Source organism: Oryctolagus cuniculus, chromosome 7 (genome assembly GCF_964237555.1).
Source record: "Oryctolagus cuniculus chromosome 7, mOryCun1.1, whole genome shotgun sequence".
NCBI classification, from domain to species: Eukaryota; Metazoa; Chordata; class Mammalia; order Lagomorpha; family Leporidae; genus Oryctolagus; species Oryctolagus cuniculus.
The window spans coordinates 53,424,762-53,439,964 of NC_091438.1; the positions used below are offsets into that span (position 1 = coordinate 53,424,762).

Below are 15,203 nucleotides of genomic sequence, written 5' to 3' on the forward strand. Positions count from 1 at the left end.
TAGGGACTAAGGAAAAGGTAAGTCACTAAAACTGGCAGCTCAGCTGATAGGCAAGGGATAGCAGATACTGACCTGGGAATGACAGCACGGGGGTTCCAGTGTGGCACTCGTTCAAAGCGAGAGGCCACTCAGTCCCAGCTACTCTCCTCTACTCGGCACCTTCTCCCTTCCCACTGACCCTTCCCCCTCTGGAACATACACGTCCTCAAGTTCTGGCCATCTTGAAACCAAGACGGAAAAGAAGCAGGGCTGAAACACAGATGAACACCTGCCGCCGCTTGTTACTGCCTTTTCTCTTTTCCTTTCTATCGAAGCTCTCGATAGAGTCATCTGCACTTGACGTGTCCACTTGCTCGCTCCTCGAGCCGTGCAGTCTGACTCCTCTCATTCCTTTTCTGTAATTGTCCTGTATCGCCAAGCCCAGCAGCCACTTTACCTCGCTCCTCTTAATTGACCCCTGCGCAACTGTTCGATGTGCTGACGCCCCCTCCCTCGGGATACCCTCTCTGCCTTGGTTTGCTCTGATGTCGTCAGTACCACTTCTCGCATCCCTCAGCCTCTCCTTTCAGTCTCTTTCCCTGGTCTTCCTCTCCATTCCCCTAACAAATGCTGCCATGTGGAAGTCCTGATGAGCCTCTGACAGCTCCCCTCTGACAACTCACAGGTACTCCAAGCTCAATCCCAGATCAACTTACCCAGAACTGAACTAATGCCCCTCTAAACCTTTCTCCTGGGTTACCTCGCCTATAAATAGCTCCAGTCTCCACCTAAGCCACCAACCATTCATCCTTGATTTTCCGTTCCAGGCATCCACTCTCTGCATATATGTAATCAGTTTTTAAATCTTGAAGATTCTCTCTCTTAATAGTTAATGCCTGGCCGGTGCCGCGGCTCAATAGGCTAATCCTCCACCTGTGGCGCTAGCACACCCGGTTCTAGTCCCTGTTGCTCTTCTTCCAGTCCAGCTCTCTGCTGTGGCCTGGGAGTGCAGTGGAGGATGGCCCAAGTACTTGGGCCCTGCACCCTATGGGAGACCAGGAGAAGCACCTGGCTCCTGGCTTCAGATCAGCGCGACATGCCGGCCGCAGCAGCCATTGGAGGGTGAACCAATGGCAAAAGGAAGACCTTTCTTTCTGTCTCTCTCTCTCTCACTGTCCACTCTGCCTGTCAAAAAGAAAAAAAAAAAAATAGCTAATGCCTGCCCTTCTCTCAGTCGGCACTGGCACCATCTTAAGTCTGGCCCTTGTCTCACCTTGCCTCCCACAATCTCAAACAGTCCTCTCACTCTGTCTGCCTCCCCTCCGACTCATCTGGAACACTGCTCCCAGCTGAGCGTTCTCAAATGCGAATCTCATGATGTCACTCCCCCGCTGGAGCTTGTTCAATGACACTGTGTGTGTGTGTGTGTGTGTGTGTGTGATGCTTGGAGACATAAAGGGAAAAGGAGTTACCATTTGTGGACTGCACTAGATACTTTATGTACATTTGTGCACTGATGCTCATTTTATGAGAAGGCAGAGGCTCACAGAGGTCAAGTAACCAGGGTGTGATTTCGTGGCTAGTAAGCTGTAGAGATGTGAGGCTTATCTGGCTCCACCCCTGGGGGATTTTCATCATCCTGTTTGGTCTCCTCAACCACTGGAAAGGAACAGCCTGGTGGAAAATCCGAAGTTCTAACTCGTACTGGGGAGACTGCCTTGAGAACCTTGACAGTAGTTACACTGAAAATCCTCGGTTGGTCACGGCACAGGCTTTTGAGCTTTTGCAGCTATGAAGAATGCAAAGATCACTCAATTTTTAAGGTTTCACATTCAGAGCTCATCTTTTTAAAATGTTACTCCTGTTTTCCAAGTATTCTGCCGACATTAACTATATATATTTATATATAAACTTCATATTATATATATATAGTATATATATTATGAAGGATCCCAACTGCCTCAGAGGAGATGTGCATTTTAGTCACAGAATAGATACTTTTTACAGTTATTATCTACTTATTCTACTGCCAAAACTGCTGCTTCTCCAGAGCCCACGAATCCCAGTGGGAAAACATGTACGGAATGTGCTCCAGGGTGTGGGGCTTCCTGTGATTGTTGGAATGGAGGGAAGGCTGGCAGGGAGAACAATTCTGCTGAAGACTAGATGTGGGGAGAAGGAGACGGTGCCCCAGGGAATGCATCAGCCAGCTCTGAACTCACTACTGAAGCCTGGCTGCAGTTGTCCCCACTTTGGGAAGTCTTATCTTTCCCTCCTGGGCTCTCCAAAGCTAGCAGGAGTCTTTGGAATCTTACCTTTACTGGACATGACCTGTTATCCTTCCTGGTGTGGACACGAGACCACACCTCCACTTCTCCAGTGGTCTTTCCCACAGCTGGTTTAGCGTCTAGATCATCTCTTGCTTCTCCTTGAACCCCACTAGAAAGACCTGGCTGAGAGAACGCACCTGGCTACAACACCTGCCTGCTGATCACCAGAGAAGACATCCTGGCCCGGCTGGAGACATTTCGGCTTTCATTAACAAGTGCTTAGTCAATGCCTATCATATGCCTGGCCCTGGCCTGCTCCTCCATCCCAGTCACCTGTGCCACACCTTCCTGAAGCACCCTGCTGATAGGATGACCTTCATTCTAGAGAAAGGTCACCCTTTGGCCAATAGCCTTGAGATGCTGCCCTCCTTGCTGGAGCCCATAAAGAAGTTCCATAGGGCACCCTGGCTTCCTTGATGCTTTCAAGGCATAGTTAGAAGAGGGGCACCAAATGACCATCATGGGCAAAGTCCTGGTGGCCCCAGGAGGTTGGCATGTATTCATTGAGGAGGGACTAAGGGAGCCCTTAGATATGTAGTTGGCCTTGGTTCCATCAGATCAGCATGTAAAGTCCCCGTCTCCCTCTCCCTCCTACAACCAGGTGGAGATGAAAGGATCAGCCAAGAGACAAGGCTGTCTGCGTCCCACATTATTTGGTTCCTCAAAGGGACAATGACATTGGTGACACGTTTGTTTGGGAGAAGAAGGGCAAGCAGGTCAGATGCCCCTGATAATTGAACAACTATGCAAAAACCTCATTTAGACTTTGTTCAAAGGAGTCACTGTTGAGAGAGATAGCAAAATCACTGTCTTTAGGAAAACATGTCTTCAGCCCCATGGAGGAGCAATACCTAGTTGGGAGGGAAAGCTGCAGAGAGCCCAATACCCTCTCGCTCCCCAGCCCATGCAGGTGAACCCCAGTACCTGAGGGCAGCACGGTGAGCATCATGCGCTGTGACTCAGCTGACGCTTGGCTGGCCCATTTGCTCGACTGCCCATGTAGCTGCCACTCTGCCACCCTGCACCAGTACATGCCAGCATCTGCCAGCTCCACCCGGTGCAGCTTCAGGACAAAGTCCGCAGGGGCTGAGCGGTAGCAGTGCAGACGGCTCTGGAGCGCCTCTTCTCCATACTCCAGCAAGCCATCATGGTGCAGGTGCACCAGCATTTTACTTCCGGAATGCTCTCTGTTCCAGTACCATATCACGGAGTACAGGGCAGCTGGGCCGCCCGAGCTCTCCAGGACACAGCGCATGGCCACCTCTCTGTGCTCAGTGGCGTTTGCTGTCCAGTCCACCTTGGAGACACGGATATTACTTCCTAGGAAACAAATGGCAGTAAGTTAGAGAAGAATGCACACGTTCAAACTGGACATGTCCTCTGAAAAATCGTTTCTCCGTGGAGAAATCCAGGAGAGAAGGAGAAGGGGAGCTAGGGCCAGAGTGCGATACCATCTGTTAATTCCCTCCTCAAATGCCTGGGACCGGGCCAGGCCGAAGCCAGCAGCTGGGAACAATCCAGGTCTCCCACTTGGGTGGCAGGGACCCAGCTCCTTGAGCCATCTCTGTTGCTTCCCGAGGCAGCTGGAGTGAGGAGCTAGAGCTGAGAGTCAGCCTCGGGCACTCTGATACGGGTGGGGGCATCTTCCTTGGGATCTTAGTCACTGCACCAAATATCTACCTTCCATGCTTCATCCTTAATACTTTTCCTTGACCCCTGGCCTTCTTTCACATTTGCCAGAACATTCTCTACTAAGAACCAAACCAGTCACTTCCTTTTTTAACCTGACCTCTTGCCTCTTGGACCTACCACTGAGCAACACCCAGCTTGAACTGGGCCCCCTCGCCTGCAGCTTCCACCTCGTCCTCGCAGATTCTCTTGCTGCTCCACTTCCCAGAGGGGCCGTCTGTGACTCTGCACCTCTGCAGTTGTGTATTCCACCACCACCCCTCCTCCCACACCTGAGGACTGTCTCCTGTGTGACCGGACATTTTGATGCAAGTATCAGAATACTACCCAGGGGAACCATTCAAATGATTTGGGTGTTTACTTTTTTTTTTTTTTTTTTTAAACAAGGGAGTGGACTGCAGAATGATAGGGCTACCTGTTTTTGTTTGTTTGTTTTTAAGATTTATTTAGGAGGTGGCACTGTGGTGCATTGGGTAAAGCCACTGCCTGCTGTGTTGGCATCCCATATGGGCGCCGGTTCATGTCCCAGCTGCTCCACTTCCGATCCAGCTCTGTGCTGTAGCCCGGGAGGGCAGTAGAAGATGGCCCAAGTCCTTGGGCCCCTGCACCCATGTGGGAGACCTGGAAGAACCTCCTGGCTCCTGGCTTCGGAACAGTGCAGCTCCAGCCATTGTGGCCAACTGGGGAGTGAACCAGTGGATGAAAGACCTATCTCTTTCTGCCTCTCCTTCTCTCTCTGTGTAACTCTGACTTTCAAGTAAATAAATAAATTAAAAAAAAAAAGATTTACTTATTTCATTTGAGATAAATAAGAGAGAGAGATCTTCTGCTCCCTGGGTTAACTCCCCAAATGATTGCAACAGCCAGGGCTAGGCCAGGCCAAAGCCAGGAGCCAGAAGCTTCATCCAGGTCTCCCACGTGGGTGGCAGGGGCCCAAACACTTGGACCATTTTCGGCTGCTTTCCCAGGTGCATTAGCAAGGAACTGGATGGGAAACAGAGCAGCTGGGACACAACCCGGCACCCACATGGGATGCCAGCGCTGCAGGCGGTGGTTTTCCCCACTATGCCACAGCACCAGCCTGGCACTTATTTTGTCTTGCCCCTGCTAATCAGTAGGTGAGGACTTGGAAAGACATTCAGAGTAGGTACAAACGAAATGAAGAAATTTTAGGGTGTGCTAAATTCCCATTCCATGACAAACATATTTACGAGTTTCCTTTTAAAAGAACAGCTTTGTCTGATCTTGGGCTTTTTTAGTTACTAGCGTTGCTCTCTCCTTTTCTTCCCGGAAAAGTATGTACAGGAGTAGGTTCCTATGACACTGTCTCTGTCTCCTGGCCTCAAACCCTCCCGACTTCGTTGCCATCTGGCTTCCTGCCCCATCCCTGTCCTTGGCCAGGGCCTGGTGAGCCAGGTCAGGGGAAGCTCCAGTCTTTCTCTTTCTTTTCTTGTCTGTGATTTTTATCACTGGCACCCCTTTCCTTCTTGAAATTCTCTTCTCTTTTGACCTCAGGGAAAACTTCCCTCCTCCAATTCTAACCGATTCTTCTCAATTTCTCCTCCAGGGGCTTCTTCCTTAACTCATTCTCTACATCAGAGAATTGGCAACCCACATCACATCAACCCACAGAAATATTTTGTGTGATACCTACAGTATTTCATTTTTTAACTTGAGAGGCCGAGAAAGAACTCCCATCTGCTGATTCATTCCCCAAACGCCTGCAACAATCAGGCCCAGGCCTGGCTGAAGAAGGGAGTAGAGAACTCAGTCCAGGTCTCCCCTGTGGGTGTAAGGGACCCAGTTACTTGAGCCATCTCCAGCTGCCTCCCAGGATGCACATTACCAAGCAGCTGGAACCAGGAACCGGAGCTGGATATCGAGCCCAGTACTCTGGGAATGTACTATAGTACTATGTACTATGTACTACGGGAAGTGGGCATCTTCACTCACATCTTCACCACTCGGCTAAATGCCCACCCCTACCTACAATATGTTAAAAGACTTAGGATTAACAGTGAATGTGATTGTAGCTACCTCTTGAATGTACAAGAGATCTGATAGCATTGAGCCCACATTTCTACATGGGCAGCATTGGCTTGAGCTAAACAGTGACCGTCTCCTAAAAGGGGGCATACACACAAGGGTAAGACTCTGGCTTAGACAGCTGGAAACACAGCCTAACTACCATATTGCCCTTGGGTGGCGAGTGTCTTAAGGGCAAGAGCTGGCCCTGTGTACCTTTGCATCCCCACTACCTAATGCACAGTAATGTGCAATTATAATCTTATTTGTTTATTTGAGAGACAGAGAAACCTTCCATTTGTTGGTTCACTGCCCCAAATGCCCACACCTGGACTGGGCCAGGCTGTAGCCGGGAGTCAGGAACACAATACAAGTCTCCCTGATGGCTGGCAGGGACCCAACCAAGTACTTGAACCATCTTCTGCCACCTCTCATGGTGTGCATTAGTAGGAAGCTGGAATCAGAAGCCAAGTCAGGACTCAAACCCGGGCTCTGAGATATGGGATGTGAGTATTTTAACAGCCAGGCTAAATGCCTGCCTCATAATCTTATTTTTATTTTATTTTTTTTTGATGCTGCCTTGAAAATAGAATTTTAAGCATGAAAGTAGACCGATTTGTTTGCATTGTGCTACTGGAGCTTGTCCAATTGCTGAACCTTAGCTGTGACATTCATTTAATTTTAATCAACACTGGAGGTGACCTGACCAATGCTGTGAGACCTAATCAACCCTGTCCACATTGAGACTGGTGCAAATGGATGGCACTCCCATTGCATTTTTAAAGATCTCCTGAGGAAGAGGAGATTCCCTCAGCAAGCCATTCCAATGGTTAACTACTCTTATTTGCCTTATGTTTAGGCAGCCAAATGTTGAAAAGCAATTTCTCCACACATCCCCATAGAGTTGTACAGTTTCTGTTCACAGTGGGAGAAATATGCTTCGTATTACTCTTTCTCAGCCAAATTACAGTAGAGCCCCACTGGAATGACACAGCTTGTTATTACAGAGATCCGGAGATACGATACCCTGGGTAGCTGCAGAGACCAGGCTGCCAGGCTGAGAAGCAAACCAATCACAGGGATCTTGTACCCATCTGAGCTCCTAGAACCCTCTGATGGGTTCACCTTGAGTGACCTCACCTCCTCCAGTGAACTACTAGGTCCCACAATCATTGGTGAGTAGACACCATCCCTAGAACTCCAGGCCATATTTTCACTTCCATATAAGTGAAAATCTTAACCATCACACCATAGGATAGCTGACCAAGCAAAGATGGCAGTCCTAGAGAAAGACCCTTGAGAATTCATGCATGGTTTTTTTCTAATACACATTTTCCATGAACTTTTGAAGATCCATCCTATGCATGAGTTTCAAATTATTTGCACCAAAGTTAGTTTGCCTTTTGGATGTACTTTTGTATACACACAAGGTTTACCTGTGGGCTTGAGTCTCAATTGTGTTAGTCCTGACTTCTCGCTCCCAAGCTTGTGCCAAGTGCTATTTGTAGACAAGAGCCATTCTTCCACAGCACAGTGATAGTCACCCTGGTCGCTGTCATCTACGCCCAGAATGTGCAGCTGAAACAAATCTTGGGAAACCTTCTCAGCGTGAAATTTTTGTTTCCTCCAAGGGGTGTGAAATTCATCCCCATATTTTATAACATTGGTTTGGTCCACTTCCAGGATCCTCAGCCAGGATGCATTCGTGGAAATAGGAGAGAAATACCAAATAACAACCAACTGGAGGTTTCCAGTGGACCAGGACAAAATGCTACATTCTATTTTGGTGTTGGAGTTGATGGCGATCTCTTGGACTTGGCTACTTGAATTCACTTTTAGCTTGCTCACTAAAGTAAAAGAATGGAAGCATTTACTTTGCTAGAAAACAGACTCTGAAGGTAAAAGGGTTATTAGAGAGCAACTAGGGCAATTCTTCCTATAGAATCCACAACAGCCCCACTAAGGGGACAGCTCCCCACTTACCAAGCAGCCCATTCCATCTGCAGGCTGCTCTGCCACCAGAGAGAACTCTGGCTGGTATCAAGGTGAGTTTTCTCTCTTCCTAACTCCACACACTGGTCCCAGTCCTACCCTTGCTGCAGAGAAAAGCCCCATCTCTTTCCCACGAGCTAATGCTTCAGTATTTAAGCACAGCTGTCCCTTTGGTAGCATTTCAGGCATCAGGTCAAGGGGAAACAGCACTAGTAAGCTTCTGTATGTTCACTACCCGCAGTACTTCTGGTTCCACAGTTTGCCACATTTTGCTTGTATCTGCCTTCAAACATGGACAAACGAAAGGAAGCTGTATATGGGCTGCTAAAATTGTATGTCTCTTTGCAGCCACTCAGTCCACTATCTCCTAACCTCAGCAACTTTTCTGCTTTGTCAGAAAGATGGGCAATACACCTTTCTTCCAAATCTTATCCTAATTTCTTGCTGGCGTCACTGATTCTACTTTTGTAATAGCTTCTTGATTTGCCAGTAGGTTCCTTTCTTCAACAAACATTTATTAAGTGCATATGACACTGTGTGCCAGACTAGCCCAGAGCCTGTGGATACCTCCCCTCAGCGGCTCGCAGTTAGAAGGAGAGACATATACAGGGACAGAGGCTTAGAGTTTACAGCATCATGTCACCCTGTGGGACAGGAATGAGGAGAAGTGGCTATCAGAGCACATGAAAGGACCATACAACCCAGATGTAGAAGTGACAAAGACTTCCTGGAGGAGGTGACTCTGAGCTAAATCTTATAGGTTCGTGGAAATAATTGTGATGAAGAAGGGGTTAAAGAATTCCACACAAAGGAAGCGACTTGAACAAAGACTTTGAACGGGAACATTGGATATGGCAGAACTGTAAGCAATTCAGTGTGGCTGGAGCTTAAATTCAAGATAGAAAGTGGAAGAGGGTGCTGGAAAAGCACAAATGTACCAGTTATAGAGGACCTTGCAGGGCAGCCCAGGGGAGTTAGGACATAAGGTGCACATGGAGGAGCTGTGATGACTCAGGTTTCCAACACAGGTTACTAGTGGGTAGTGGAGACAGGAGAACCATGTAGAAGAAGTAGCTCTGGATAACGGCGGGCCTGTGTTCTGCCCTAGTGAGTGTACACATGTCCTGGAGGCAGTTTGAATCTGGAGATCAGAAGAGAAGTAAGTGCTTGAGGATAATGGACTGGGGAGTTGTCAGCATGTGGATGGCATCTACCTTGGGAGAGTACAGTGGGCAGAGAGCAAACTGAGGATGAAACCCAGAGGAACAGTTTCCTTTCATAATGAATTAGAGGAGGACGTGACTTTTGCAAAAGAGGATGAGAAGGGACACACAGTGTTAGAAAGCAGCCAAGAGACTCTGGTGTTATGGGGCCAAGAAAAAGAGAAGCTTCAAGAAGAAAGGCGTGGGACACCACTTCAATACCACAGACAGCACAAGCAAATTAAGGCATGAAGTCATAAGAAAAGGATCACTTCTAGTACCAAAAATATTACCCAGCAGCAGAGAGAATATGATAGCTACCATGTTCAAGCATGAGCTTGGTGTGTTCAGCCCTGTACTAAGCATGTCAGATATGTTATCACATTTAAATTGCACATCAGCAATTCACAGTTGAAGTAACCAAGGCTTGAACAGATTAAGTGACTTTTCCATGCTGCTATTCAATGCTTGTCTGATCTAAATGATTTCAAAATCTCTCAATCAAGCCGGCGCCGCGGCTCACTAGGCTAATCCTCCGCCTAGCGGCGCCGGCACACCGGGTTCTAGTCCCGGTTGGGGCGCCGGATTCTGTCCCGGTTGCCCCTCTTCCAGGCCAGCCCTCTGCTGTGGCCAGGGAGTGCAGTGGAGGATGGCCCAGGTGCTTGGGCCCTGCACCCCATGGGAGACCAGGAAAAGCACCTGGCTCCTGGCTCCTGCCATCGGATCAGCGCGGTGCGCCGGCCGCAGCGCGCCGGCCGCGGCGGCCATTGGAGGGTGAACCAACGGCAAAGGAAGACCTTTCTCTCTGTCTCTCTCACTGTCCACTCTGCCTGTCAAAAAAAAAAAAAAAAAAAAAAAAAAAAAAAAAATCTCTCAATCGCTCTGTCCTAAGAGAATGCAAATTACAAGATAGAAGATACATGACACAGCCAAACTTTGCCTAGGTTGTGTTTTACTTTTAACCAATTGATAAGGTAGATTATACTTGATTGTAATCCTAAATTCTTTGATTATCATACACTAACACATTAAAAAGAGGTGGATGAATGCATTCTAATGGAATTACATTATCTCTACTACTAGGTAAGACAGTCTAAACAACAAATAACTGGTAAGGCATGGGCAAAAACCAAGCTAAAAGATTTTTCTCTCTCCTGGATCCGGGCCCTCGGGGCCCCCTGCTGTGCACCATGGTACCCTTTAGTTGCCACGTGGATGGAGCTCACAGGAAGACGGGGAAGGGACACAGTACGGTGGTTATCATTAGCCAGTATAGAAGGATTTCAATGCTTGAACAAGCAACATGGGCATCCCATGCATACTAACTTAATGTTGACCTGGATGTCGCTCATCACGTGATGCCTACTTACACGACACCAGCATGGCAGCAGGTATTCAACACTGTATCCCTGTGACTTCCCCAGAACGGGAAGAATACTTCCCAACAAGAAGCAGGGATGAATTCCCAGTGGTGCTCATACCTGGTAAGACAATGTGTACCCTCACCGGGTGAGAGATGGCAGAAGCCCTCACGAAGCCATTGGTGAGTAGGGCGTTTCTGTCATGAACTTCCACTTTACACCTGTACATGCCTATCTCTTCCTCAGTGGCATCGTAGATTTGGAGTTGAGAGCGAGATGAAGACTGTGAGATCTTTGTCTTCCTATGGAACTGGGGTAGGGTATCTCCCCACTCAATAGTGCCATTGTGGAAGATCTGAATGAGCTGCTGGAAGACAGGAGACCTAGTCGGCTGGAACTGCCATGTCACAGACAGCGGTAGGCTGAGCTCCGAATAGCCAGTCGTAACGATGCAGGCCAAGTCAAAGGTGCTGGCTAACGTCACTTGAGGTTGACGGATCATCAGATTCACTTGTAGACTTGACTCTGCACACAGAAAAGCAAAATATAACCTCTACCATGTTTCCCAAATCAAGTGCAGTACTTCCAAATTTTTCTCATTGCTACCTCTCCACATTGGACCATGCATTTGTGTATTTGGAGTGTCATACATTCTGGGTAGACATTGGTTCACAGGTCTGAATTCTGACCTCCGTTTTCCAAAGTTGACCCCTTCTAAGACTGCTCCCAGCAGTGACAACAAGTAGGCAGTGTCTCTCCAGTCTGGGAATTGGACGGCTGCTGCTGGGTGGGTGGAGCTGTCCCCACCCCAAGGCTGCCTTCCTTCCCCTCCCCCCAGCATGGGTACAGTATGAGAACCCTTTTGCATGTGCTAGAAGAAGCTGCAATGCCAGGAGAATAGCAGTCAAAAGCCAGAATGTGTAAGGCACAGCTACATTTCTCCAATACATAGGAATGTTTTTAACCTTGAACAACTCACAAGTTGCACTCTAAAGATGATCTTTATGAAGATGAATAAGCTTTGGAGATCAATTGGCAGAGCCTGCAGCTAGAGCCTGCACTGGGTCCTAGGGTACACACACCATAACCGGGGGGTTCAGGATGATACACAATCAAATTCCACAGCAGAATGACGAGGCTGACGCCCGAGTTCAGAAACGATCCCTCAGACACTTACGCAGGGACTTTACGGTAACCGCAGTCCTCTGAGCCCAGCTCAGATCGCTGGCCGGGCTCCAGGTCCGCTCAGACACTCTGCACTCATACGTGCCACTGTCCACGACAGCGGTGGAGGTGATCTCCAGCTGGAAGGTGGCCCAGTCGCCTTTCTCCAGCCTTGTGTTGCCATGGTTACTGGGTCCCCCAGAGGAGGCTCCCAGCTGCACAGTGCCATCCTGTGCCATAGCAGCCACCAGCTCGGGCTGGGTCTGATCCTGCCGGGTACGCCACCAGCTCACAGACAGCGGACTGGCAGCTCCCCCAACCCTGCAGAGAAGGGTGAGCGCCTCTCCTTCCCACACAGGCTGCTGCTTGTTCTTGGCCGACACTTCCACACTTCTCGCTGCGGGGTTCAGATTTTAAAAGAAAAGAGGGTTTCAGTAAACAAAACATTTTCTAAAGCACATTCAAATCTCATTTATTGGCACTTAACTGGCTTGTGATAAACTAGATCTGGCTGCTTGCTCCTGTACCACCTCCAGAAAAAAGATTTACTAAACACTTAAAGAGTGGGAACAAGATAGCAGCAAGCGTATCAGGAAGGTCTCTTTACCCTTACGTAACTGATCATTTGCGTGAATTTTCTATCAGTTTGTTAAACCAGCCCTTCCTTAGAAATATCTAGTTGGGCAAACATCTGGTGAAATTGTGCATCAGATTAATTGGGGGCAGGGTTTGAGTCTGGAAGTAATAAAGCTATTTTTATTTAAATTCTTATTTTCAAACTCATACCTTCAGCTTCAAAATGATCCTCCTCTTCCTACTTATCTTTCCCTAATTAATTCTAATTAGTTTAGAATATGTTTTAAATAAAGAATGAACATTATAATATCTCTGTTTACAATACTACCATAATAATAATTACTAGAGGGGTCAGCGTTTAGGTGTAGTAGGGTAAGCATCTGCCTGCAGCACCAGCTTTCCATATGGGCGCTGGTTCGAGTCCCGGCTGCTCTACTTCCAATCCAGCTCTCTACTGATGGCCTGGGAAAGCAGTGGAGGATGACTCAAGTGCTTGTGCCCCTGCCTCCACATGGGAGATCTGGAAGAAGCTCCTGGCCTCGGATTGGCTCAGCTCTGGCTGTTGCAGCCTTTTGGGGAGTGAAACAGCAGATGGAAGACTTCTCTCTCTGTGTCTGCCTCTCTCTGTAACTATGTCTCTCAAGTAAATAAACCTTTAAAAAAATAATTACTGGGGGGGGCACAATTACTTGGGGGAAAATATGTAGATATAGGTGTACGTATATGTCTATATGTTTATACATATATGTATACATCTGCATATATCTGTACATGTTGCTAACAGAAGCTGCTTATGTCTGAACTGCAGTGTAAAACATAAATGTATGAATGTAAGACTGGCTCTCAGATGGGAAATCAAAGATGTGCAGAAATGCAGACATTCGCTCAACAATCACTCATTGTGCAGCATCTTGTGTGGTTGGAGGCCACGTAGAGACACATCAGGAGCTCAGGCGTCCTGGGCAGCCCAGCAACATGTGTGAGGCCACTGTCCCCGGAGTCGCAATTACCCCGGCAACATACTGGCTCTTTCTGAGCCTCAGTTTCCTTTCCTGTAAATATAAGGACAATAATAGCACCCAGCCTACTGCATTGTTGAAGAAGTGACACCTGCCAAGGGCTTAGCCCAGCTGGCTCAGGGCAAGTTCTCGGTGAAGGTTAGCTATTAGCATCCGCGTTTAAAATGACATGCACCTGCAAAAGAAGAGGTAGTTTAAAGCAAATGAGAAGAGCAAACTAGAACTGGCATTAGAACTCCAAAGAGGGTCTAAATGAATGTGCAAATTGCTCTTCCCTGCTGAGGAAGGAGTTCAGTCTTTGTTTTATGTATACATATACTTTAGTTACAAAGACAGAATGGAGGTTAATGTCTAAAAGTAGGTCAACAAAATTAGCAAACTTGTTCCCAAACTTTGTGTGTTAGAAGCATGATCATACTTTAAAATTTCTTCAAGTTAGACTCATAACTGAAGTTTAGAAATTAGAGGTGGAAATTATTACTCATATTCTCACCACCTTACCATAACCATTATATGTTCCAACTAACATCATTAAAAAAAAAAAAAAACCCAATGAGGTTTCCTTAGTTCATTGTGGTCATGATTGCCTCTTGCTAAGACATAATAAACTTGCTAAGCGTGTGTGAGGTACAGTGGTGATGGGTGTACTGAGTGTCTCCTTTTGTTTAAAATATGCATGGAATGATAATACTGTCCTCCTACTTCAAATAGTGGAGCAGAATGCTAAATAGGGTCCTTCAAAAATTTGCTAATAATGTTTCCTGCTCATGTGAAAGGCTATTTTCAGCGCTGGGAGATGCCCCCGCTGTTGGGGCGAGCAGCTGTGTACCGTGAAGCACACCTTTGCACATGGCTGGCACAAATCTCCACCTGCCGGGTTGAAGAAAGCCTGCAGCTTGTTCTAAGGGAGGCTGAGATGCACGAAGCAGAGCTTCAGCTCTGTGTAAATATCCAAACCCGCCTACACTGTTTCTCCTGAATCCTAGAAAGTCAGACCAAATGCTTAGTGTGAAAACTACACCAACACACTTCCTGGCCTGCCACTCTACCCCGAAGCATGTGCGTCTTCGTTCCTAGCAGCTGGGGTGATGGAGAAGAAGAGGAAAGGGAAATCGATCCGTCTTTGGAGACGCCTCCCATGAGCAAGTACAACAGGATGTCTTTATTTTTAGTTCAGCTTATTTTTAAAAATGCTTAAAAACTTGGTTTGCTTTTGGGCAATTACTCTTTCTAGACTTGAAATTTAACACCCAGTCCAGAGCATCTGAATATTAGTTTGGATTTGTCTTTTTTTTGTCTCCACACTGCAGCACTGATTATGCAAATATGTTTAAGGTCATCCAACTTTCAGAGAGTAGAGGTGAGTGAGTGTCTTTCCCAGTCCTGTGCATCAGATACTCAGAGCCATTTGGCCGGGCGTCTTACCACATCACAGCAAGTTCAGGGGCTGCAGTCTGCACACTACCATGCACCTCTTCATTTCTCACCGTGAGTCAGAATTATAACTAAGCACCATTCCTCATCCCAGGGTAACATAACAGGCGATTAACAGAAGGCAATTGAACGATCCAGCCCAGCCTGAAGGGGAGGTAACCTGGGTGCTGACTCCCCAAAAAGGGCCAAAAAGTGTAGCTATGCTTAGTCTACTCATGTCTCTTTCTCTCTCTCTCTCTCTCTCTCTCACACACACACACACACACACACACACCACAAATAGATCAGAGAACCTAAGGCAGCAAGAAGGAACTTAGGGTCCCTCTGGTTGTATGCGTCATTTTACAGACAAGGGGGCTGATATTTAGAGACAGGAAGCGCTGTGTTCGTGGCCATGGCTCACCGATGGCTCAGGAATTGGACTCGCCTCTC

At 47.5% G+C, this 15,203-nt stretch overlaps 1 protein-coding gene across 3 annotated transcripts in view; it reads right to left on the reverse strand.

Moving 5' to 3' along the window:
* CD101 (CD101 molecule) overlaps window positions 1-15,203 on the reverse strand; it is a 43,742-nt gene that overhangs the window by 14,222 nt on the left and 14,317 nt on the right. For all 3 annotated transcript variants that reach the window (XM_070077812.1, XM_070077811.1, XM_051858760.2), the window contains exons 5-8: window positions 11,756-12,139; window positions 10,699-11,103; window positions 7,460-7,870; window positions 3,234-3,629 (exon numbers count right to left, since the gene is read on the reverse strand). In XM_070077812.1, the coding sequence (XP_069933913.1) occupies window positions 3,234-3,629; window positions 7,460-7,870; window positions 10,699-11,103; window positions 11,756-12,139 (1,596 nt within the window). The remainder of the gene's footprint in view (window positions 1-3,233; window positions 3,630-7,459; window positions 7,871-10,698; window positions 11,104-11,755; window positions 12,140-15,203) is intronic.